Here is a 27,972-nt window from a genome sequence, read left to right as displayed (position 1 = left end):
AGACCAGTTGTAAAACAACAATTTGTTTTTGCTGTGTTTTATATGTGATCTTTGCAGTGACATTCATCTGAAAATAAAGTGAAACATATCACACTTTGTTCTAATTTGTCTATTGATTAGATTAGAGTTAGCGGTAGGCTATTGCTTTGTTTTTCTATAAATATTTTTTTCAGTAACATTTGAATTTGTCAGCTGACAACTTTTGAGTTCAAAAAAATCTTCCTCCGCAAAAATAATAATAATAATAATTTTAAAATTACAGTTAATTTTAAATTTACATTTAAGAAATTGCAGTGATGGGCAGATATTTACTGTAAAAAGTGTTTTTATTTTGGTGCCTGCATTTACACTTAACTGTAGGCCTATATGTCACATTAATTTAATATATCTTTATACTGCTTAATTATGATTTGTACCTTAAAATATAATATAACCTTGGCTTGTCCTTGATAATAAAAGTACAGGTGGTACAGGCCGCATGGGCTAGGCTATATACATTTCAAAATTGCTTTCTATGAACTGTGGGTTATAAACATGTAGGCTAGACAGTGCACACTTACATAAAGACAAAACACTATCAAGATAACAAACATAGATTACAATAATAATAAGAAACAACTAGAATGAAACGCCATTTTACTGTTTTTCATCTTATATTATAATTCAGTTCTTACAAAAACATGTAGGCTACACAATAACGAGTAGGCTAGCTATTGTCTTGTTGGGTATAATACAGATTTGCAAAATTATTCTTATTAATTTTCTTATTAATTATTCTTAAAATTATTTTTTGCAAAATCATTGCAAACTATTTGATCATTCATACGTTTTACTCAAAACAAATTGTGCATCAAGTTCTAGCTACATTCTACAATTAGGCTAAGTAATTACATAAAAACATTATTGTCTGTTAAATTGTCTCGCCTAACTTAAACTTACTGTTAAAAGAGAACGTTTTCTTTAATATTTTTTATTTTTATTTTATTACTTTTAAAACTATGAATATTTTGCAGCGTTGCCTGTCTTCTTTCCTTACTATAATTCCCGCACTTCCGTTTACTAGTGAGCGTTTAGTCACCACGGCAACCGTAACACATCCTCACATGGCTGGTTACCAATGGCTAGAACAGAAAGCTCGCTAATGACTGAAGAACTTGACGAAGAGGTTTTAGACAGTCTTGCAGAAATCGAAAAACTGTATACAGTGTTTGATGGAGCGTCGCAAGAAGATGTGTCATATGCGAAGGTTTTCTGGAACTCCCTTTCCTTACAGCCTCCAATAGAGTCTCGTCTCGTTTCTGCTGACATCAGGCAGCGGTTAAAAGTTGCGAAGACCCCGCACTGTAAGTGTAACGTTCAGTAAATGTATTTTATACGTGCCAATTGTCTTTAAGTGCATTGCAAACTTGTATGAATGAGATGTGAAACGCATAAAAACCTTTAATGTTGTGCTTGCAGTGCTTTTTCTAATTGGACCATTAGAGGCAATGTGCTTAAAAGTAGCCTATATTTTGTCGTAAACTGTAAATTGTAGTCAGTTCCTGGAGGGCCACAGCTCTGAAGAGTTTAGCTCCAACCAGCTCCAGCTCACACCTGCTTGGAAGTTTCTAGTAATCCTGAAGACCTTGATTAGCTAGATAAGGTGTTTGATTAGGGTTGGAGCAAAACTGTGCAGAGCTGTGGCCCTCCAGGGGCCTGTACCATGATGGTAGTTGAACAAACTCAGGGTTATAGGATTAGTTTCGAGTTGACAAAACCAAACCACTCCAATCCGGCTTTGTTGGTAACATAACTAAAATTATTAAACTAAAATCGCTTGTGTAATGGATTAATAATACTATATATATATATATATATATATATATATATATATATATATATATATATATATATATATATATATATATGTGTGTGTGTGTATATATATAATTGATAAATATAATATAAATCATATATAAATCATAAAATCATTCTAAGTAATTATCATGAACACCGCTAAAAGTCAAGTTACTTTCATGGTACAGGCCCCAGGAATTGAGTTTGAGACCACTGCTCCAAATATTGTTCCAAATTTGTGTTGGAGCATGAAAGGAATTTAAATAAAATAAGATAAAGAAGAATGATCTTCTGTTATTTTATTTGTAGCCACAGATGCTGCCTCAAAGCAAGAGTCATGGTCAAGTAAGTATAGTAGCCTATATTAATCATAAGTGTATTGTATTGTGTTATTATTAAATGTAATCTGTTTTGACCTGTTTGTTTTCTTGGTAGAGAGGGATGATGAAATCCAGCAGGATGTTTATATGAAGCAAAAGCAAGAGGAGAGACAGAAATACATGGAGATGGTGAGGCCTCAGTGGCACTGCTCATGAGTTTGATGTTAACAAACCAGCTTCATTAAACTGTTTTGAATAAAAATACTGTGTTTTATTCTGCTGAATTCTACCATACAACCCTTTTTACCCTCAGCAGAAATATACACACATAGATAGTGATTATATGTAAATGTATTCTATGTAAACACTATATATAGAACCCCACAAGGACAAAATCTTTTATATGAGACTAAATGTTGACTCAATTTACTATCGTCCTTCCCTACTCTATACCTAAACCTACCCGTCACCTAACATTTTATATATATATATATATATATCAGTCATGGACAAAATTGTTGGCACCCTTGATAAATATGATCATAGATGACTGTAAAAAATAAATCTGCATTGTTTATCCTTTTGATCTTTAATTTATAAAATTAGCAAAAATCTAACCTTTCATTGAAGGAAAAGAATTGAAAGTGGGGGGGGAAATCACATGAAATAAATGTTTTTCTCCAAAACCTGTTGGCCCCAATTATTGGCACCCTTTTATTCAATTCTCCTTTTGCCAAGAGAACAGCTCTGAGTCTTCTTCTATAATGCCTGATGAGTTTGAAGAACACCTGACAAGAGATCAGAGATCATTCCTTCATGCAGAATCTCTCCAGATCCTTCAGATTCCAGCTCCATGTTGGTGCTTCTTCTCTTCAGTTCACTCCACTCATTTTCTTTAGGGTTCAGATTTGGGGACTGGGATGGCCATGGCAGAAGCTTCATTTTGTGCTCAGTTACACATTTTTGTGCTGGTTTTGATGTTTATTTTGGATCATTGTCCCGATGGATGATCCAACCACAGCCCATTATAAGATTTCTAGCAGAAGCGGTCAGGTTTTGATTTTTTATCTGTTGGTATTTGATAGAATCCATGATGCCATGTATCTGAAGATGTTTAGGACCTCCAGCACAAAAATAGGCCCACAACATTAAAGATCCAGCAGTATATTTAACCGTGGGCATGGGGCACTTTTTATCCATGTGTGCACCAAACCCATCTGGTGGGTTTGCTGCCAAAAAGCTCTTTTTTAGTTTCATCTGACCATAGAAGCCGGTCCCGTTTGAAGTTCCAGTCTTGTCTGACAACTGAATATGCTGGAGATTGTTTCTGGATGAGAGCAGAGGATTTTTCTTGAAACCCTCCCGAACAACTTGTGGGGATGTAGGTCCTTTTGATATTTTTTTTAGGCTTTCTGAGAGTCAAGACTCAACTAATCTCTGCAATTCTCCAGCTGTGATCCTTGGAGAGTCTTTGGCCGCTCTCCTCCTCACTGTGCATTAGGACGATTAAACACATATCGTCTTCCAGGCAGATTTGTGACATCTTTAGTTTATTGGAACTTCTTAATTATTGCCCTGATAGTGGAAATGGGGATTTTCAATGCTTTAGGTATTTTCTTACAGCCACTTTCTATTTTGTGAAGCTCAACAATCTTTTTCTGCACATCATAACTATATTCTTTGGTTTTACTCATTGTGATGAATAATTAAGGGAATTTGGCCTTTGTGTTTCCTCATGTTTATACTCCTGTGGAACAGGAAGTCATGGCTGAACAATTTCATGTTCATGATCACCCTGGTGAGCTAAAAAAATGTAAATATGAATGGGAATATACTTCAGAGATATTTTACTCCTAAAAAATTCTAGGGGTGCCAATAATTGTGGCCAACGTGTTTTGGAGAAGGAAAAAAAAAAAAAAATATTTTTTTCATGAAGACAGTGGCACTTGCTGTACATGTTGATAGCACATGTGCTGACCATTGCACCACAGCTCCAATATGACATTTCCTTAAGGTAGTTGCAACACAGATGTGAGGGGCAGGTCCACAAGCTCAGTACACTACACATCTAGCCACCTTATTTTTCAATGCGGAAGAAGAGTGTTTTCTGTGAATGTGTGAGACTTCCAATTTATTAGCTGCTATAGGGAAATAACAAGAAGAATATGAAAGTGTAAAACTGTTTGCACTACAAACCAGCGTGTTTATAATTAAGACAATACATTAAAATAATACTGCAAGAAATACCAGTTTGCAATATCAAGCAGCAAATCGAGCTGTTTTATACAACTAAAAATAACTGGAAGCGAATGACACCGGAAGCAAGACACATTAAATTTACAAATGCCCGTGCCCACTCTTACCTGAAAAATAAGGTGAATATACTGTAAAAAGTCTACAGACCCCTGTTAAAAATTACAACCTTTGCAATACCACTGAAAACCAAAGTGACAGAGAAAAAAAAAAAGATAAAAATAAGAATCTTGGAATAGCTTTCTGCATAAGTGTGCACACCCCTGAACTAATAGAGTTGAAGCACCCTTTGGTTTTATTTCAGCACTCAGACTCCTGTCCAAAGAGACTATCAGCTTGGCACATCTTGACTTGGGAATATTTTCCCATTCTTCTTTGCAAAAACCTTCCAGATCTGTTAAATTGTGAGGATGTTTCACTTTGGTTTTTAGTGGCATTGCATAGGTTTTCATTTTTACATGATTCTGTTAAAATACAGAATATTTGATATAATTTTTTTTTTGTTTTACATCACAAAAAACAGCTGTTTTATTCAGTTTGTTGAAAATACACATGTGATCAGGTTTGTGGACTAGTTTCCCCCAGCTTGTCTTGATTCTCCCTTTGCTGTGATCTTTAATTCTAGACAGTGCATTGCTGCATAAAAAGCTAATGAGCCAGCCTGTGGAGGCCAGTTATAGATCTCTGATGAAAGATGATTTGAGATCAGCAGGGTTTCTAAGTGTGGATCTGGCAGGTTTTGCAGTTTTAAAGTAGTGCTCAGCACACCGCATTAGCAGAACGAGTAGTCTATCTGAGGAGCATCACAGATAATTTAAGATAACAACATAAAATAGAACTTTAAAAGTTGAGATTTTAATAAAATTAGTATAAAAGTAGAGATTTTAATGGTGCTACAGCAAGCTTCACTATTACCAGTGCTGATACTTTAATGCTAGGAATTTGAACACACCCATAACCTTAAATTTTGATGTTGTACAGTAATGCATCCTTGCACCATTTATGCTGTTGAAGCACCTGATATGTTGTGCTTCGTATTACCAGGGAGTTATGCTGATTGATTGTACTCTTTTCTGAGCTTTCAAACAGAGGTATCCAATAAGTTTGCAGATTTAATTTAAAGGTTTCCATCGCTGTCTGACTCGTGTAAATTTTCTCGCAGAGGAGTCAGTTGTAATGCTATCCAGCAGGCAGAATCCTTAAGAGCCTGCTTAGACGCTCTTAAGCCCTACATTTGTGCAGTGATGAATCTCTCCACATAGCTACTTTCTCTCCCAACACTGCACTAACCACATCTACTAATCGGATTAGCAGGAAATCATTGGTCTTGCAGATCAATTCAACTGCGTACAAGAATAAGGAAGCATTGATTTGTTCCTTTTGGGGGGCAATGCTGGGACAAGAAACTTGTTTTGCTTTACAGACAGAAGGAAACCGCATTTGCCACAGAACCTGATGTGCATTAAGATTTATTTAAAACTTTGGTCATTATTATGTGGTTATGCAAAATGTCCAAATATGATATTCTGAATTTATTCATAGAAGAAGATCATTACTGTGACACAAAGCTGAAATTAGAGAAGAGACATTTTAGTTCTTCAATGGTAAATGACATGTAATGCATGTAAGTCCACAAATTTTGTTTTTATCACAATTTTGGGGTAAAATGTACATTATTTTTTTCTTATTTTTAATAATTATTTTAAATTGCAAATTATATTATCAGTATATGGAATGTCGAATTGAAAAAATGTCTTAAGCCCAGGATACACTTTACAATTTTTGGCTGTTCCAGACAAAAGATTGCCATCGTGAAACAATCGTGGCGATTTCTGTGATCGTGGTTCTTAATCGGTGGTCCTATGTCGTACAGTGAGAAAGGTTCAAAGATGGCTGTTTTCCCGGTCTTGCGACCAAAGATAGCCTACGATAGTTTTCTGACAGTGTCAGAAAATCAGCATGATCAATGCACACTGGCCCTCATTTATCAAACGAACGTAGAAACCAGCATACATCTGAACAACAATGCTCACGTGTGATTCATTAAACTTTCGCATGCGGCCAATTCTGTCGCATGAATGAACGGGTGTTGATAAATGTGGCAGCTGAAAACAATCGTAATTTAAATATCACACCCCAATTTTTGAAGCCTATAGTTTAAGACACAGAGAAACGTAACCCGGCCATGAAAAGTAAGTAATCACATGAAAACATCATCCTTCACATGCGCAAAAATGTGTTTGGTTGGGCGTTGCGCACGCCTACTGGATAGCAGACCATTAAACTGAGGAGTATTAACTTTGTCTGCATTTTAGTTTGCTGATAAATGGCTAAAATGTAAAATTAGCAACGTTTGAAACGATATGTTGCGCTTGCGTGTGAGTGAGGCGCCCGCGCGATCACTTGGATTTAATAAAATAAAGATAAACATTTTAATTAAATAAAGAAAACGAATACAATGCATCAAATGAGCGTAGCCTGTACTAGCCCTATACTTGATGCACAGTTGTTCTCTTTTGTTTTGTTAATCTGTTAATTATTTCAGTTAAATATATTTTGTGTAGTCCTTTTTTTTTATTCCTTGTAGGCTATATTATTCTGTTTTTCTCTGCATTGCAGGTGTATGATGTGTGAATCCTTATGTTCTGTTGTTGCCATTTGCGCATCCAAAGCGAAATCCCTGGAAACAAAAAACAAAAACCACATTTGTGGTATTTTAAGACACTCATCTATTCTAATTTAATTTTAATTTGACATTTTAACCGTTTCATTTAATGGTTAATGATCGGTTAGTGAGTGATTGACGGTCAGGAAAATAAACTAAATGTTTTCAGTTCTGACTCAAAAATGTGCGTACACGAGCTGAGACCTGACATGAGATTTGAGCGTAGTCACCGCTCACGCTCATATTGATAAATGCCAAATTTTGCATGGAAATGAGCGTACGCACAGTTTTATGGTGTACGATCGTTTGATAAATGAGGGCCAGTGTGTTTGCTGCTACGACCTACGTCTACTGACCAGCCAATAAAAACGTGACATGAAATCAAAGCGACGTGGCGCTAAAACTTAAAACTGCTTACCTCAAGCTCTTTTCCCTTCTTCTTCAGCTGCTTCCTTTTTTTCAGCACACATAAAAACTACAACTGCCAAAGTGTGATTCAACATGGTATTTTTGTTTACCATTAGCACATGCTGATGACGTTTTATGCTATAGAAACTTGCATCGTAGCCTACGAGTCATTAGGTGTCGTCATCATACAGTCTACATGCATGTCGTACCCAAGTTTAGTAGATCCATGTCGCACAGTGTGATAAAGTAATGATCTTGCAGTGTATCCAGGGCTTTAGGGGCCATTTAAGGCCCCGGTATACTTCAAACGAAATCAAAGAACGATCTGATGTGACATAATTTCAAACAAAATCAGGCCAAAACGAAGTTCTTTTTGGAAGTTCAAAACGGCTTGCCAAAGCAAACTTTCAGGAAAAGTTCGCTGCAGCTGCAAAACACCTTCGTACTACCATTGGTCAGTGACATTAACGTAATAGGAGGTGTGCGCTGAGACTCCGCCTTCACTCACGTGGACCACATCTTTGACTCATTTCGTGTGTTTGAGTTCGTCGAGGTAAGATCTCCACAGGTGAAAACATGAACACACTGGATAGCTGCTTTATAGTACTAAATGAAGTTGTGCTTGTAAAAAAATGAAGCACTAACACTGTTTTCCATGTTTGATACTGTAAAGCTGCTTGATTTTAAGCAATCTATTAAATAAAGTGCTATATGAAGACGTGACGTGACTGGAGCGCTACTCGTGCTAACATACCAATGTTGTTATGATCAGATGCTTTTCTTATGCTTTCTATAAAAATGCTTGCAGTTTTCTCATTTTTGTTGTTTATTTTGTTACTGAGAAGAAAGTGCAGCACGTATTTACATATTCATCTAACCGTCGCTCTCATCAGTGTGGGCGGTGTCAGATGTTCGTTTACAGTATATCGCTGGTCATGCATTTTGAACTTCGTTTTACCCCTAAACAAAGAACGAAAAAGAACTTTGTTTGAAGAATACTGGGGCCTTTACACAACATCGTTTTCAGCTAAAAACTTAAAATGTTATGCATTTTGGTCATTCATTTACACGACAACTGCATTTTGGGGGCCTGAAAATGCAAACTTTTGAAAATGGGATTCAAAGTGCAAGTTTTTGAAAAGATACCGTCTCCATGTAACTACAAAAACGCAAATTTGTGAAAACTGAGACATCATGCGCATGTGTATTATGTGTTCAGTCTATAGGTGCGTAGTTTTTCTTTACAAAGTGACATCGCCAACTACTGGCCTGGCAGCATAATACAGCATTTTTAATCGTTTTTGCGGATCCGTGTGAACAGGGATCATTTTGACAATGTTGTTGTCTGTCCGCGAAAAATCAAAGTAAAAACCCTTAATTCTTATGTCCCCCCTAATGAAAGCAGCACTCAAGCTGCCAACACAATCTCATGGCAATTCATAAAAAAAAGTTTTTTTTATGTTTTGGCGAATTGGTGGTTAATTCATATGAATTCATCTCTTTCATAGATTTTCATATGATCTGCTTATGTGTTAGTGTAGATGTTCATGCTTACTTTCTGTCTAAAAATCAAACGTTTTACTACAATTCACATTGTACAATTTTATACAAAACTGCCAACTCGCAAAATAGTTATGTTCAACAAGAATCGGTGTGCATTAATTCCACAAGTTTGCTTAAAACCTGATGATCATGTTTTCCAGCATGATCTTAAGCTTCAGCGTAACGTCTGAGTAAGTAATTACATGTGACCGTCTATATAAAGGAATCATTTGTAACAACTCTACCATGTGCTGTATACTCTAGCCTTCCATATTCTATATAAACTGGTGTTTAATGTGTTCTTCACAATTTGGTCCGTCATTCATCTCCTTGCATCTGAAGATAGCATGTAGAGCAGTTCAGTGGGCAGTGCCCTTTCTGTAATGTCTACATTCACTCTGTGAGTAATCAACCCGGAAACCCCAAGATGGATGGCCCTCTGGAGGACAGATCCATTTTATTAGATTGCTCTTAGCTAATCAACCTTATTCCCATCACTCATCAAAGGGTTATACATATACGTAAAATCTGGCTTTGCACTGTCAAAGAAGCATTTGAGGCTGAATTCAAAAATTCTGTAACTCCTTAACTGTCGCACTAGCAGAACGTTTGCAATTATATACTTAAAACAATAATATCTTAGTCTAAACTTAAAATAATATTGACAAACTATACACTATTTTCTGATTTCCAAGACAAATGACAGAGGAACAATAATTTATTGATTCGCAACAATATTTTCAGACTCATAAGTCATGTTCAGACATTTATTTTCAAATAGCAATGAAAATGAAAAATCTTGTTCTTTTTGCATGTCTTTTATGTTTGTTAAAGGTTGAATTCAAACCAAATACTGCCATTCTGCCCATACTACATCTGAATAGGATGTTAGTTTCATAAATTGTATGAACATTATGGAAATAAATGGTTCAGGTCACACAAACCATAGGCTATATCGAAATGGAAGTGTCCTTATGTTATGTTCACTTCTAAAATAATCTACCAAGTGTCCCCTTTATAAGGAGACCAAACTTAAGTCTGTGCTAAAGTATTCAAGATTTAAAACAATTTAAGTTGGGGTCCATTCCCCAAAAATGGGAATGACAGTTAAGGGGTTACAGAAATATAATAAATATATATACACACACACACACACACACTACTGTGCAAATGTCTTAGGCACGTCAGTATTTTCACCCCCCACCCTAATAGACCTGCTGCCAAATTATGAGATAATATTAAAAATTTCTTTATGGCAGTTTTTCCCCATGGTATCAGTCAAAATTGTGGCAAGTGAAAATGCTGAGTGGCTAGACACTTTGGAAAACCACTAGCCACAGTGGCTGGTGAGCAAAAAAGTTAATGTCAATCCATATGTTGATTGTAGTGTTTACTTCAATGTGGAAAATTATGTTTTAGCAGACTGCAAAATGACAGATGTTTACATTGGCTGATAATAATCAACAAAGACATTACATTACATTACATTACTATAACTGACTAACCTGCCATAAAGTGACACTGGCTTGAAAAATAGTTACAGAGTACAAGCATGTAATGGATTTAATGACATTAAAGTGCAGCCAGAAACTATGGGCATTAAATCAAAATTATGAGGCTTGTTTAGTAAGTGCAGCTGTCGGCTGGAATATACTCAGACAGCTGCTGCATATTCAGGAGTGCTGTTATACTCGACACAATTACATGTATCACGGACCATCTTTTACTGATGGGCATCAATGTAGGTGTTGATAAATAACTGCAGTAATTGTTATGCAGTGTACAATGGAAGCTTCTTCTGCCACCAAGACATGTTTGTGTGTGTAAACATGCTTGGCAATAAATCTCATTCATATTTCATATTTGTGTTAGGCCAAGAAACGAGACCAGATTATTGCCCTTCTGAAAAAGCAGAGGAATGAGCGAATTAAGGTAAGAATAATAAAGTGCTTGGCCCCATTAAATTAAAGCATCCCCTCAGGTCTCTCAGTTCAGTTTGTATCAGCCTTAACCTCATCTCAGGTTCTCTGCTAACACAGCCATTGCATATTTGGATGCTGCAGGACAGGGTTCCTCAGACAGCCAAGTGTTTTATTTCTCTCCCATTCATTAGAGTGCTCTCTCTCCCTTCCTCAGCACTTTTTCCCTAGAGCCTCAGCATTTCTTAGGGCATCCTCCCCTATAGAGGAGGAGAGTAAAGGAGGGGGTGGGCTTCCTCAAGACTTTGATGTCTCTCTGGGGAGCAGCCTGATTATTATGGGGTAGTGGTGCTTTATCCAGCCCCTGCTGAGTACCTTACAAACCTAGTTTGCTAATATAAGTTGAACTGAAGTCAGTTGTTTTTAGAATGGCCAGTCTATGTATGTACAATGGGTTGGAAAAATGAAACTGAAACACTAGCCAATAGTGTTGAAGGTTTCATGCCTATACAGTATCTCACAGAAGTGAGTACACCCCTCACATCTTTTCATGTGACAACACTGAAGAAATGACACTTTGCTACAATGTAAAGTAGTGAGTGTACAACTTGTATAACAGTGTAAATTTAATGTCCCCTCAAAATAACTCAACACACAGCCATTAATGTCTAAACCACTGGCCACAAAAGTGAGTACACCCCTAAGTCAAAAATTCCAAATTGGGCCCAAAGTGTCAAAATTTTGTGTGGCCACCATTATTTTCCAGCACTGCCTTAACCCTCTTGGGCATTGAGTTCACCAGAGCTTCACAGGTTGCCACTGGAGTCCTCTTCCACTCCTCCATGACGACATCACGGAGCCGGTGGATGTTAGAGACCTTGTGCTCCTCCACCTTCTGTTTGAGGATGCCCCACAGATGCTCAATAGGGTTTAGATACCCTCAGCTTCTTTAGCAAGGCAGTGGTCGTCTTGGAGGTGTGTTTGGGGTTGTTATCATGTTGGAATACTGCCCTGCGGCCCAGTCTCCGAAGGGAGGGGATCATGCTCTGCTTCAGTATGTCACAGTACATGTTGGCATTCATGGTTCCCTCAATGAACTGTATCTCCCCAGTGCAGGCAGCACTCATGCAGCCCCAGACCATGACCTGGTTGCCACCACACACGCTTCTGAACCAAATAAGTTTATCTTGGTCTCATCAGACCACAGGACATGGTTCCAGTAAGCCATGTCCTTAGTCTGCTTGTTTGTCTTCAGTAAAATGTTTGTTCTTGTGCATCATCTTTAGAAGAGGACCTTCTCCTGGGATGACAGCCATGCAGACCAATTTGATGCAGTGTGCGGCGTATGGTCTGAGCACTGATAGGCTGACCCCCCACTCCTTCAACCTCTGCAGCAATGCTGGCAGCACTCATATGTCTATTTCCCAAACACAACCTCTGGATATGACGCTGAGCATGTGCACTCAACTTCTTTGATCGACCATGGCGAGGCTTGTTCTGAGTGGGACCTGTCCTTTTAAACCACTGTATGTTCTTGGCCACCGTGCTGCAGCTCAGTTTCAGGGTCTTGGCAATCTTCTTATAGCCTACGCCATCTTTATGTAGAGCAACAGTTATTTGCCATGAGGTGCCATGTTGTACTTCCAGTGACAAGTATGAGAGTGTGAGAGTGATAACACCTAATTTAACACACCTGCTCCTCATTCACACCTGAGACCTTGTAACACTAACGAGTCACATGACACCGGGGAGAGAAAATGGCTAATTGGACATTTTCACTTTGGGGTGTACTCATTTCTGTAAGATACTGTATATGCATGGCCTAGTGGCCAATCAGTCAGAGTGTGAAGCAGCAGAGCGATAGCATAGTACATAAAATATTGCAATCCACACAACATAATGGGCAACATATCAGAGTTCAAAAGAGGACAAATTGTTGTTGCATGTCTTGCTGGCTCATCTGTGACCAGGACAGCAAGTGTTTGTGGTGTATGAAGAGCGATGGTATCCAGGGCAATATTGGCATACCACTACATTGGACAAACCACATTCAACCGGAGTAACTTTCGACACAAGGGGAAGCTGTCTGAAAGGGATGTCTAGGTTCTTACCCAAATTGTATCCAAAAAAACATAAAACCACAGCTGCCTAAATCACTGCAGAATTAAATGTGCAGCTCGACTCTTCTGTTTCCACCAAAACTGTTTGTCGAGAGCTCCACAGAATAAATATTCATGGTTAGGCTGCAATAGCCAAACCTTTGGCCACTCATGCCAATGCAAAATGTTTGTTTCATTGGTGCCAACAGTGCAAATCTTGGGCTGTGGACAATGTGAAACATGTATTGTTCTCTGATGAGTCCACCATCACTGTCTTTCCCACATCCATGGGAGTTACGGTGTGGAGAAGCCCCAAAGAGGCTTAACACCCAGAATGTTGTGTGCCCAGAGTGAAACACAGGGGTGGATCAGTGATGGTTGGGCTGCATATCATGGCATTCTCTACTGTGCTCGATGGGTGTGTCACTGCTAAGGACTACCGAATCATTCTGGAGGACCATTTGCACCTAATGATTCAAACATTGTAGTCTGAAGGCGGTGCCGTTTATCAGCATGATAAAGCACCAATACAAACAGCAAGACTTGTGACAGAATAGTTTGATTAACTTGAAAGTGAAGTTGAACAGCTCCCATGGCCTGCACAGTCACCAGATCTAAATACTTTGGAGACACTTTTGGGTATTTTGGAGGAGCAAGTAAGAAAATGTTCTCCTCCACCAGCATCACATAGCATATACTGCTTGCCGACCAGATTCTACTCACCAGACCACATCACTATCTACCTGTGTTAATGAGCTAAAGGCCTAGCTAAATTCCAATTTTTTGAGCAAAAAAGAAACTTTAATTACTGGCCCCCCATCTCAAACAAAAAATGTAGTAAATGTTCCCAGTTTCAACCTTGATGCTACTACTCTGCTACTGTCAGAAATGTAGGCATTACTCTGGATCCTTCACTGACTCTGGATGTTTAAATTAGTAAACTTTCTAAAGATGCATTTTTCCAGCTTCGCCGTTTAGCCCAACTTCGTTCTTATTTTTCCCCAAAAGATGCTGAATCATTAGTGCATACTTTTATTACATCACACCTCGACTACTGTAATGCTCTTTTTGCTGGATTACCATTGCACTTCATCTCTTGTTTACAATATGTAACACGATTAAAATAAAATGAAGGAAGAAGACAGGGTCGGCTTTGACTGAGACTCGTGGTTTTTATTTCCAATAAACAATAATCCAAAACAGAACATAAATCCGCGCTACTTGCGCTGTCAAACTCAGTCCTTTGAAATCAAACGTCCCGCTCTCCAGAGCTCTCAATGAACAGTCCAGCACCACAGGTCTGCAGCCAGTCCCTCTCCTCCTCTTCCTTTCCCAGGTGGTTATATGGTCTCTTAACACCAATTACTGAAACAAGACACAGGTGTTTGTCATTTGTACTTGACCCTCTTATACTCACCACTTGTCTATTGACTCTCTCTCCAGTCACAGACCTCGCTGAACCATGCCCCCCTTGCCACACAATACATCCAAAACTCTGCTGCACCCTAATACCGTGTTCCAGGCAACCCGTAACCCGTGTTTTTCCAACCTTCTACCCGTGAAAGTGCACTGGAACAGCAGTCAAACCCGTGACTTCCCACCCGTGAACTCGTACTAGATCGATGTATTCCCAGTTACGGGTTCTGACGTCACATAGCCCGCGAAACAACAATGGCAGCCCCTACGGATGCGGTGTTTAAGCAAGTGCACGGTAAAATAACATAAAATAAAAGGAATAACAGCTTCTCTTGCCTTATGTGCCATTTTCCTCCTCTGTTTCCCTCAAATAAGCAAGGAGTAAGCACCTTTGGCGATAGAAATAATTGTTAATGAGCATAAGCCCCATACAGTCCACCATGCTGGTTTGTTTACACTTTTATGCAGTTTGGCATGACTTTCTTGGAACGCTACAAAGTCGTGAGTCGTGATTTGAAGTTGTGACTTACGGGCTCAAAAACCTGCCTGGAACGCAGCATAACCCACACTAAATGATCTGCTCATATTACCCCCATCTTATTTAACCTCCATTGGCTACCTGTGTCATCTTCGCTTTACTTACAAAATTCTTCTGCTTGCCTTTAAATCACTCAATGGCCTTGCTCCTCCTTATCTCTCTGATCTACTGTCTCCTTACATTCCGCCTTGACCACTTCGATCTTCAGGGGGTGAACTTCTTACTGTACCTAGATTTCATCTATCTTCAATGGGCGGCAGGTCGTTTTCCGTCATTGCACCTAAAACTATGGAACTCTCTACCACTGGCACTATAAGGACAATAACCTCACTCTCTGTATTTAAATCACAACTCAAAACCTTCTTGTTTACCCAATACTATCAGTCATAACAGGTTCTTAGACAGACACTATCCTAATCCTATACTACCAGCTGAGTATTTTTGTTCCGTGTGTTTATGTTGCATCTACTATTCTTTGTTTGTTACTTATTGACACTATCCTTTTTCTGTTGTTACTTAATACCATGTTATGTATCTCTGTTTTCTGTATGTAATTGTACAATGATATGCAACTGCAATCATTTCTATCTCTAGACTGGTCAAATGTCTACTGTACACTTAACTGATTAATTGATTATATGAAATGACTGTTTATGATTATGTGAATCAACTGTCTATTATGTTACTGCTTTTGTAACGTGTCTTTGAGCTTGGGAAAGGCGCTATATAAATTAAACATTATTATTATTAATAATAATAATAATAATAATAATAATAATATTATTATTATTACCTGGCCACTGTTCTGGAAGAGGAATGGCTCTTAACTTTCTAACTTGAAAAATATACATTATACATCTAAACTGAGATGGATAACATCACATCCCAGCCCCCCAAAAAGAATAAACATTACTAGTACTGTTCATTAAGACTTTTATTCAGCAATGATGAATTAAATAGATCAAAACTGATCGTTTTTTACTGTATTTTTTGATCAAACAAACGTTGACGTCAGGGGGACAACATTTTGGTCTCTATGAGGAAAAAGTTTATAAATTATTAAAAAAAAATATATATATATATATATATATATATATATATATATATATATAATTTTTTTTTTTTTTTTTTTTTTTTGAAAATATAAAAACATGCGTTGAATGTTTTCTGGAGACTCATCAAGTGTGTGTGAGTATCATTTCGAAGTGCCTTGTTTTTAATGACATCCAGAATTAATACAGGTTTGCTGTATATTCAACAGAAGGAGATGATTTCCTACCAACACAAACAAAGAAAAGGCAACCCAGTAGAAAAAAGGTATACCTCTAAAAAATGTTATCTTTTCTCTGTCAGAGATTAACATACTGTACCTGATTATAATTTCATCTAGCAAATTATTTTTCACTGTATCTATCACTGTTACATCGGGATACCAGCACAATAAACATTTTATAATTAAAGGTGATTGTGCAATGCAATGTATTACTGCATTCAATAGAGTAATCGTGTGCTTAATAGTAATTTACTGCTGCGGACAGCATACGAGGAGCTGTTTCACTGCTGATGCTGCTGCTGTAGATCACATCCAATTATAAAAGAGAAACCACATAGGGCCTCACCCCCAAGTATTATTTAAACATGTAAACTGGTAAGGGAGAAAATGGTATGTCAGCTTGAGAGACAGAGGGGAATTACTGACAGTTTCTAACATTTTCATTATTATATGGATTCTTAGCCTACTAAAATTGATTTCCAGACCCAGTGATGAAGGGTTATTGGAAAACCAACTTAAGCTTATATTGAGGCTTAGATATTGATCTGAAATCTGTCTGATCTTTTCTACTCTGCTCTGTAGACAGCTGAAACCGACATTGATTACCTGTCCTATTATCCAAAACAATTCCCTTTCTGATAAATACATCATTGCAAAATCCTTTACTTTATGTCATGTAGGAAGACTTTCATTAGCCTGTGTGGCAGATGGGAAGTTAAATGTGCAGCACGACACATATTATGATAATGCTGAGATGAACTTGTTTGCTTGCATCAATGCATTAGGTATTTTGTCTAAAATAATATCAAATTATGTTTTAATATAATAAACTAAGGTTACATTTTATTTTAAAGTATGCTACAGTGTAATTATACATTTAATTACTGAGTAATATTAATTAACAACATGTACTTTAGGGTGAGGAATAGGCTTTGTTTTAGGGTCAGTTGCATGTAATTATGCATAATGTTTTACTATAGTAAGTGCATTTAACGTGTAACAAGGGCACTGTAAAATAAAGTGTTACCTAAACCAATTTCAGTTTTGAAAAACTTGAAATCATCTGTGTTTTTTTTTTTTTCTTTTCATTTTTTGTTTTTTAAGATTGGCTCCAAAGACACTTTCATCACCAGCGGATGAGGACCAGAAAGAAGTTCAGAAGCTCCAGTAAACATATTGATGAAATTAAACACCATGGACACCATAATGTGTCTTTTTACCATAGTAGACAAAAGAAATGCACCTGGAGCATATGTGTAGGCTATATCATATAAGATGTTTTGTTTTTAGGCTACTTGTAAACTGTTATGTAATTTGTTCATATCTATACAAATAAAAGCCCCTGGAGTGTTAGTTACTGTCAGTTGATGACGTGTTATGATCGTCTGTGTGTGTTCGTTCAGTCACGCGCCCTTCGTCTCACTGTGAACCGCCTCTCTGGATGTTCACAAAGATTTCAGCGGATAACGGGACAGGTGACTAGTTTTCTACTGTATGAAGCCGTGTTGGATGCTTATTTTTTATTTTATTGGAATTCCATCGCCTTTGTGAAATTACTTTTAATACCCATGGAAGTTTGATCAAAGGTGATAAAATGGATCTGATGAGAAAATGTGGCTGCGTGTTGCTTTTATTCAGCGTCTCCGCGTGCGCGTCAAAGCTTCTGGGCGGTGAGTTACACATTAAAGAACGAAAATGTTTCCTATTTTTAAATATTAAAGTCAATATGTAATATTTGGAGGAAACGCTTGCTAAATTGAATAAGTAACAATTTGAAATATTACTTGTGCCCTTTTACAACCTTTAGCCTATATATAAAAAATAAAAACTATAGAAACTGTTCTTTATTTTAAAAGGCTTTTCATGAACTTTGTTTTTGTTGTTTTCGCTCACTTAACAATCAGACTCGTTCGTTTCCTGTTTAATTCATTTTAATTATGCTTGAATATAGGGAGTGAGTGACTTCTTTAGATGATGCTTTAACAGTGGCTGTTTTCTCTGTTCACCACTTGTAAACCCGATGTGTTGTCCATTCTCCCTGCGGCGCAGACATTTACGAGCCCAGAGGTATGTTCTGCCGCAGACACTAATGGCTTTCTCTAAATTAAATGATAGCTCCATCTCAGCTCATTTCTGTATATTTATATGCCATCCATAGAGCGAGATGTAATCATAACAGAAACATAATTACATTTCATTTTTATTTTTAGCCATGAAAAAGGTACTTGTACTTTATCTGGGAAAAAAAAAAAATCTTAGTTTCAGGATGCTACAGGATGTTAAGGGTTTATTTATTTTTATTCTTTCTTTTTTTCTCTTTTTTTTTACATTGAAAAACCAATTTTTTTTTACATTCAAAAACCATTGCTTTTTAGAAAAATAATCAAACGCATAACTGAAAATGTGTGTTCTGGAGAAAAAAGATTGCCATTTTAACATCTGACTGACATTTTACTGACAGTGCACTTGAAGTACAGTCTCACTTTTCAGTGCTTCAAAATGTGGCTTGTTTTTCTTTATTATTATAAATTCATCAAGTGAAGCAAACAATTTTTATATACATTTCCATATTTATGCAAATAAAACAGGAAGCCAATGTAACGTAAAGATATTAATCAAAATATCATAATTCTATTCTTTTTAAAAAAAATTTACACCTAGCTGAAGGTTTTGCTGTTGTAACTTTAAAAAAGCATTACACCATGGGTTTGCCCCTGTGACTTCATGTACAGTAGCCTAAATCCCTACATGAGTACAGTAATGTACATCTCTTAAGGTTTAGATTAGCATAAAAGTATTGCATGTACTTTCTGAGATATGGTGTGCATCTCAATCAGCTCCCTAAGCTTCCTAGGTTGTGAATCATATATGGTGTACATGAATTCAGGCACTGATATCTTTCCGACGTTATTTTTTAATGCTATTTAAAGTACATACTTTGCTACATATACATGCAACATTTCAGCCATAAATAAATAAATGTTAGCTATGTTATGTTTAATAACTTCTTAGCGATGCGTGTTTATGCTGAAATATAATTAAATAAAGGTTTATATTTTGTATTTGCATTATGTGTGGTAAGTTGTCTCACGTGATTTGTTTTGCACTTCAGAATTTTACTTTAAGAACTTCTGCCAAGAGCATCAATGCTCCATGGTTTTCACAGTGAATTGTGGGACTTTTTAGGGAGCAAACGTTTGAGTGCACTGGTTGGATTTTGCAATTGAGACTGCCTTCAAAATGGCCAACTCCCTGATCAGGGCCCTGACTACTGAACTAGGGAGCTGACTGAGACGCACCCCTAATCACAACACATTTGTTTTTGTTTCATTTTCTAAATAAAGAATTGTTTATCTTAAAGGGATAGTTCACCCAATAATGAAAATTCTGTCATCATTTACTCACCCTCAAGTTGTTCCAAACCTGCATGAATTTCTTTCTTCTGCTAAACACAAAAGAAGATATGAATGTTATAGCAGAAGAAAGAAATTCATACAGGTTTGGAACAACTTGAGGGTGAGTAAATGATGACAGAATTTGCATTTTTGGGTCAACTATCCATTTAAGTGTTCTAAGTAAAAGTACACAGGATGAATCAATATATTTAAATATATTTACACTCCTTTTCTAAAGTCTATAATGTGTCTCTCAAGGCCAACAGATATGCAAGCGTGGCACTGAGAAGCCTTGCTATAAAATCGCCTACTTTCAGGACAGTCGACGTAAACTCAACTTTGAAGATGCGAGTCGAGCCTGCAGGAGTGATGGTGGAGACCTTCTCAGTATTGAGTCAAAGACTGAGCAAAAACTGATTGAAAATTTCATCGATGAACTGAAAGCATCGGATGGAGACTTTTGGATCGGGCTTCGTAGGGATCAAGAATATGAGGAGTTAAACGGAGACTGCCCATCTCAATACTACTGGCTGGATGGAAGCCAAGCAACCTTCAGGTGTGACGAGAGCTACATTTGATGGTTTTCTTACACGTTTCCTATGTAGGTCCTTTTCCTCATTGTTTTGTGTGTGTGACAGGAACTGGCACTGGGATGAGCCTTCTTGTGGGTTTGAGGTGTGTGTAGTGATGTATCATCAGCCCTCTGCTCCTCCGGGTCAGGGTGGTCCTTACATGTTTCAGTGGAATGACGACAATTGCGAAACCAAAAACAACTTTATCTGCAAGTACACCAAAGGTTGGGAAGGCGTATTTTATTCAATTGATTTCTCAGTCAATTAATTTTACTAATGATATTGCTTATAGAGTACTTAGGTTTGGTGATTTGAACAGACACCTAACACTAAGCATTAAACTTGCACGTAACTCATCCAGAACTGTTTATGCTACAGACATGAATGACACACTGAATACAGTGCAGCTTTGTAAAGAGAGACATGCTATTATTGTCCAAAACAAACAGGCTTATGATTTCCATCTGGTGAACAATAAGAAAACGTAAAAATCCCATTCGCTTACACACTGAAGAGGAGTCCACATATCTGGAGAACAGAATATCCTAGATGTCCTATGTCCTATTTACCATTCTTCAGAAAATGTAGAAATTTATTTTAAAGTTAATATTCGTAGCATTATTTTCAGATCTAGTAGCAATTTTTGATTAGAGCTAGCACAAGAAGAACTGTGCGTTTCCCAAAAGCATCATTAGCCAACTATGATCGCAAGTTTCGTTAAACTCTGTTGGTAGCGACAGAACTTGTGACAATAGTTGCTTTGGGAAACGTACCCCTGTTCAGTATGTGATAACATGGTCATCATGTGATGTTTCAGATAAACCTCCAGCACCAGTCCCTGCAGAAAATGAAACATTTAAAGGTAAGCTTGAGATATTTTTAAAAATGTATTAATTTGTATATTAATATAGAGCCTCTGCATGATTAGTACAAATTATTTTGTTTTCTTTTTTCTAAAATAAAGATGGCTGATGTAGTGGTTCTCAACCAGTAGGGGGCCTCAATAAGTCTTAACATTATTTAAATGTAGTTATGTTAACATACCCTTGTGAAGAAGAACTGCTCTTAATTGTATTAAATATCACTTGTTGTGTACTTCAAATTTTAAGAGTATATTTTAAAACAAAACTAATTGTAGATTTACATTACATTCGGTATGCACTTAAAGGAATAGTTCATCCAAAAATGAAAATTCTGCCATCAAATACTAACCCTCAAGTTGTTCCAAACCTTTATACATTTCTTTGTTCTGCTGAACACAAAGGAAGCTATTTTGAAAAATGTTTGTAACCAAACAGTTGTGGGGCACCATTGACTTGCATAGTATGGGGAAAAAGTACATATCAGCTTAGACAGGAAGACTTTCAAATATTGTCTTGAACAAAGAGGGGCCTTGGAGTCAAAAAGTTTGAGAACCACTGGCCTAAATGTTGGATGGATTCATTTTAATACACCATTTGTGAAATATGAGAAAGTCTGTAATTATTGGTTTATTTGTATGTTTGTTCTTTGTTTTCAACTTACACCAGATAATACACAAAAACCTAATTCTCGTATATTACAGATGCTCTTCCAACACCCAGAATACCCAGAGACCCCTCTGTCACAGAGAAGGATGATGGCATGAGGGTGGTCGTATCTCAACCTCCAGGTGAATCTTTTTCTCACAGACATGGTTGAAGACATAGATACCTAAATACAGTGGGTCCAAAAGACTGGGATTTTTTTCAGTTAAACATGGTATGAACATAGTTGTACGGTTTCGAAAGAACTAAAATAAAAATTCTGTCATCATTTACTCACCCTCATGGCATTCCAAACCGGTCATTCATCTTCAAAACACAAATGAATAAATTTTAATGTAACCTGATATTTTTTTGTCCCACAGAAGTCCAATCAAAACTTTGATGCTTCAAAATGTTCATAAAGGCAAACATATTTCGGAGACAACCAGAGAATCAAATATGTCAATGAAAGTTAAAATATTCTTGCATGAGGCACAAGAACTTTGTTTGGTTTGGTTTTGCCCATCAAGATTCCGCTTAAACTTAAGTCTGTGCTCAAGTATTCAAGATTTAAAACAATTTAAGTTAGGGTCCATTACCCAAAAATGGGAGTGACAGTTAAGGGGTTACAGAAATAAATTGTATATATATATATATATATATATATATATATATATATATATATATATATATATATATATAATTAATAAATATATAAATAGATCTAAATATATATATATATATATATATATATATATATATTAATAAATATTGTATATAAAAATATAAAATATAAAAATGTATATATATATATACACAGTGGGTATGGAAAGTATTCAGACCCCCTTAAATTTTTCACTCTTTGTTATATTGCAGCCATTTGCTAAAATCATTTAAGTTCATTTTTTTTCCTCATTAATGTACACACAGCACCCCATATTGACAGAAAAACACAGAATTGTTGACATTTTTGCAGATTTATTAAAAAAGAAAAACTGAAATATCACATGGTCCTAAGTATTCAGACCCTTTGCTGTGTCACTTATATATTTAACTCAGGTGCTGTCCATTTCTTCTGATCATCCTTGAGATGGTTCTACACCTTCATTTGAGTCCAGCTGTGTTTGATTATACTGATTGGACTTGATTAGGAAAGCCACACATCTGTCTATATAAGACCTTACAGCTCACAGTGCATGTCAGAGCAAATGAGAATCATGAGGTCAAAGGAACTGCCTGAAGAGCTCAGAGACAGAATTGTGGCAAGGCACAGATCTGGCCAAGGTTACAAAAAAATTCTGCTGCACTTAAGGTTCCTAAGAGCACAGTGGCCTCCATAATCCTTAAATAGAAGACGTTTGAGACGACCAGAACCCTTCCTAGAGCTGGCTGTCCAACCAAACTGAGCTATCGGGGGAGAAGAGCCTTGGTGAGAGAGGTAAAGAAGAACCCAAAGATCACTGTGGCTGAGCTCCAGAGATGCAGTCAGGAGATGGGAGAAAGTTGTAGAAAGTCAACCATCACTGCAGCCCTCCACCAGTCAGGGCTTTATGGCAGAGTGGCCCGACGGAAGCCTCTCCTCAGTGCAAGACACACGAAATCCCACCTGAAGGACTCCAAGATTGTGAGAAATAAGATTCTCTGGTCTGATGAGACCAAGATAGAACTTTTTGGCCTTAATTCTAAGCGGTATGTGTGGAGAAAACCAGGCACTGCTCATCACCTGTCCAATACAGTCCCAACAGTGAAGCATGGTGGTGGCAGCATCATGCTGTGGGGGTGTTTTTCAGCTGCAGGGACAGGACGACTGGTTGCAATCAAGGGAAAGATGAATGCGGCCAAGTACAGGGATATCCTGGACGAAAACCTTCTCCAGAGTGCTCAGGACCTCTGTCTGGGCTGAAGGTTTACCTTCCAACAAGACAATGACCCTAAGCACACAGCTAAAATAACGAAGGAGTGGCTTCACAACAACTCCGTGACTGTTCTTGAATGGCCCAGCCAGAGCCCTGACTTAAACTCTATTGAGCATCTCTGGAGAGACCTAAAAATGGCTGTCCACCAACGTTTACCATCTAACCTGACAGAACTGGAGAGGATCTGCAAGGAGGAATGGCAGAGGATCCCCAAATCCAGGTGTGAAAAACTTGTTGCATCTTTCCCAAAAAGACTCATGGCTATATTAGATCAAAAGGGTGCTGAGCAAAGGGTCTGAATACTTAGGACCATGTGATATTTCAGTTTTTCTTTTTTAATAAATCTGCAAAAATGTCAACAATTCTGTGTTTTTCTGTCAATATGGGGTGCTGTGTGTACATTAATGAGGAAAAAGTTAACTTAAATGATTTTAGCATATGACAATATAATTTATATTTAGCAATATAACAAAGAGTAAAAAATTTAAGGGGGTCTGAATACTTTCCGTACCCACTGTAAAAAAAAATTGGGACACTGTACAAATTGTGAATAAAAACAGAATGCAATGATGTGGAAGTTTCAAATTTCAATATTTTATTCAGAATACAACATAGATGACATATCAAATGTTTAAACTGAGAAAATGTATCATTTTAAGGGAAAAAATAAGTTGATTTTAAATTTCATGGCATCAACACATCTCAAAAAAGTTGGGACAAGGCCATGTTTACCACTGTGTGGCATCCCCTCTTCTTTTTATAACAGTCTGCAAATGTCTGGGGACTGAGGAGACAAGTTGCTCAAGTTTAGGAATAGGAATGTTGTCCCATTCTTGTCTAATACAGGCTTCTAGTTGCTCGACTGTCTTAGGTCTTCTTTGTCGCATCTTCCTCTTTATGATGCGCCAAATGTTTTCTATGGGTGAAAGATCTGGACTGCAGGCTGGCCATTTCAGTACCCGGATCCTCCTTCTACGCAACCATGATGTTGTAATTGATGCAGTATGTGGTCTGGCATTGTCATGTTGGAAAATGCAAGGTCTTCCCTGAAAGAGATGACGTCTGGATGGGAGCATATGTTGTTCTAGAACTTGGATATACCTTTCAGCATTGATGGTGCCTTTCCAGATGTGTAAGCTGCCCATGCCACACGCACTCATGCAACCCCATACCATCAGAGATGCAGGCTTCTGAACTGAGCGCTGATAACAACTTGGGTTGTCCTTGTCCTCTTTAGTCCGGATGACATGGCATCCCAGTTTTCCAAAAAGAACTTCACATTTTGATTCGTCTGACCACAGAACAGTTTTCCACTTTGCCACAGTCCATTTTAAATGAGCCTTGGCCCAGAGAAAACGCCTGCGCTTCTGGATCATGTTTAGATATGGCTTCTTTTTTGACCTATAGAGTTTTAGCCAGCAACAGCGAATGGCACGGTGGATTGTGTTCACCGACAATGTTTTCTGGAAGTATTCCTGAGCCCATGTTGTGATTTCCATTACAGTAGCATTGCTGTATGTGATGCAGTGCCGTCTAAGGGCCCGAAGATCACGGGCATCCAGTATGGTTTTCTGGCCTTGACCCTTACGCACAGAGATTGTTCCAGATTCTCTGAATCTTTGGATGATACTATGCACTGTAGATGATGATAACTTCAAACTCTTTGCAATTTTTCTTTGAGAAACTCTTTCTGATATTGCTCCACTATTTTTCGCCGCAGCATTGGGGGAATTGGTGATCCTCTGCCCATCTTGACTTCTGAGAAACACTGCCACTCTGAGAGGCTCTTTTTATACCCAATCATGTTGCCAATTGACCTAATAAGTTGCAAATTGGTCCTCCAGCTGTTCCTTATATGCACATTTGACTTTTCCGGCCTCTTATTGCTACCTGTTCCAACTTTTTTGGAATGTGTAGCTCTCATGAAATCCAAAATGAGCCAATATTTGGCATGACATTTCAAAATGTCTCACTTATAACATTTGATATGTTATCTATATTCTATTGTGAATAAAATATAAGTTTATGAGATTTGTAAATTATTGCATTCCTTTTTTATTCACAATTTGTACAGTGTCCCAACTTTTTTGGAATCGGGTTTATATATACACACACACACACACACACACACACACTGTAACTCTAAATCATTTCCGTTAACCCTAAAACACAACGCAATGAAATGCAAAATTCTAAGTACAGGTAAAACACCTATAAAAAATAAATACTGAAAATTCTGTTAAATTAATACAGTACATTGATTTTTTGAGTGTGAGCATAAGAGGAGACTTCTCTCTTGAATAGTAGTGTATATAGGCTGTATACTTTTCATATTAACCAATATCCTGTTGTTGCATATCTTTCAGACAATGCTCTCAATATCGCATACATTGTGCTGCCAACCATACCACTTCTACTGCTGCTGATTGTGACAACGGGAGTTTTCTGCTTTAAGCTGTTCACAAAGAGGTGTGTTGTTTCACCACTCACTACACTGATGAAAGCCATTTTAAATTTGATAGCAAATAACATAATCTATGCATGCAGGAAGAAAGAACAGACTGAGACCCCTCCAAAGGATCCAGGATACTGGGCCGCTGGAGAAAGATGCAACAGCCCGAGCCCTGACGTCTATAACGTCATCCGAAGGCAGCATGAATCAGACCTGGCCGGCACACGGCCTGACATCAAGAACACTTCCTTCCTGGGTTCTTCTCCAGACACTCCACCTGGAGATTATGACAACCTGGCAGGCAGGGACACTGAAAGTGGTTTTGTGACACTGGCCAGCACTGAGAGCGGCTTTGTGACCAACGATATGTATGACACGCTCCAAGGCCGTGGAAGCGGGAGATACTACAGAGACCAGGGATGGATGGATGAGTTATATGGCTACTGATATGAAAGATGAACATTAGCATTTAACTCTGTATTCTCTTGTTAAGAATGATAATAGCTGTTGATGTCTTGCCCAAGTATTTCCTTGGTGCCAGATATCCAATATTATCGATATTTAATGTAAGAATGAGTGTGGTCATTTGAAACTTGAATGTGCAAGGCTTCCGGTGTCATTCCCTTCCAGTAATTTTACCTCTACAAAATCTTCCAAGTTTGCTTTTCACAATACACTTTGTTTCAAAACAGCTTTATAGAAAGTGCTTGTTTCAGTGTTGCTATTTAGAATGTTTTCTGTTATCAGCCAGAGATGAGTGTATCAGTATGGCAGTATATACAGCTATAAAATAGTAGACTACATGTGGTTCATTAAAGGGTTAGTTCATCCAAAAATGAAAATAATGTAATTAATTTCTCACCCTCATGTCGTTCTACACCCGTAAGACCTTTGTTCATCTTTGGAACACAAATTAAGATATTTTGATTAAATCCGATGGCTCAGTGAGGACTTTATGGACAATGCCATTGTAAATCTCAAGATCCATAAAGGTACTAAAAACATATTTAAAACAGTTCATTTGAGTTCAATGGTTCTACCTTAATATTATAAAGCGACGAGAATACTTTTTGTGCGCCAAAAAAACCAAAATAACGACTTTTCAACAATATAGTGATGGGCCGATTTCAAAACACTGCTTCGGAGCTTTACGAATCAAATCAGTGATTCGGGATTCGTTTTTTTGGCACACACAGTAACGTTATTCTCGTCAAGTTACAATGGCATTGCTGTCTATAGAGGCCTCACAGAGCCATCGGATTTAATCAAAATATCTTAATTTGTGTTCCGAAGGTGAAAGAAGTTCTTATGGGTGTAGAACGACATGAGGGTGAGTAATAAATTACATTATTTTCATTTTTGGGTGAACTAACCCTTTAACGTCATATATTCAGTTAAACGTGTTAGTCTAAAACTTGTGCTCGTAATGATTACAATATAAGGATAATAATACGATATACGGATAATGTTTTATAGTTATCATATAATCATAAACACATTGGTTTGTAGCTCAAACAGTTTTACCGTTTACTGCACTTTGTTATTTATCCAGTTAACCGGAAGTCTCGCACATTTAAAAAAATATCATACTTCCACGTTGCAAAAAAGTGGATAGGTAATCAGATCAGGTTTGCGCTAGAGCTCAAAAGGAGCTTGGATATGTGTGGACTCACTGGACTGTGTCAGTATCATGCTTTACATTTCCAAAATGTATTGAATGAATGAGATAAATGAATTCACAGAAATCTGCAGATTTAGGCTAGGCTACCATCAATTTACTCTCTACCAGAGTTTCAGTGCAAGAACATCTGAAGTTTACGGGTCATGATTATCAGACGTACAGTACTGTGCAAAAGTCTTAGC

The 27,972-nt window shown here is 37.4% G+C and overlaps 2 protein-coding genes across 2 annotated transcripts; both read left to right on the top strand.

Moving 5' to 3' along the window:
• Positions 1-15: 15 nt before the first annotated feature.
• Positions 16-17,622, top strand: hoatz (HOATZ cilia and flagella associated protein). Its single transcript, XM_048190040.1, has 6 exons — positions 16-1,343; positions 2,146-2,181; positions 2,272-2,345; positions 10,897-10,956; positions 16,258-16,313; positions 17,374-17,622. Exons 1-6 carry the CDS (start codon positions 1,118-1,120, stop codon positions 17,438-17,440), a joined length of 519 nt encoding a protein of 172 aa, XP_048045997.1. The 5' UTR covers positions 16-1,117; the 3' UTR covers positions 17,441-17,622.
• A 153-nt stretch (positions 17,623-17,775) lies between these two features.
• layna (layilin a) lies at positions 17,776-26,955 on the top strand. The gene is made up of 8 exons (XM_048190037.1): positions 17,776-17,939; positions 18,319-18,336; positions 19,923-20,220; positions 20,303-20,460; positions 21,054-21,098; positions 21,801-21,887; positions 26,024-26,126; positions 26,205-26,955. The coding sequence occupies exons 1-8, from the start codon at positions 17,864-17,866 to the stop codon at positions 26,554-26,556; spliced, it is 1,137 nt and encodes a 378-aa protein (XP_048045994.1). The 5' UTR covers positions 17,776-17,863; the 3' UTR covers positions 26,557-26,955.
• Positions 26,956-27,972: the final 1,017 nt, after the last annotated feature.

Source organism: Megalobrama amblycephala, linkage group LG4, assembly GCF_018812025.1.
Source record: "Megalobrama amblycephala isolate DHTTF-2021 linkage group LG4, ASM1881202v1, whole genome shotgun sequence".
In the NCBI taxonomy this organism is placed as follows: domain Eukaryota; kingdom Metazoa; phylum Chordata; class Actinopteri; order Cypriniformes; family Xenocyprididae; genus Megalobrama; species Megalobrama amblycephala.
The sequence above is the reverse complement of the archived record's forward strand: the minus strand, read 5'-3'. Positions and strand labels throughout refer to the sequence as shown.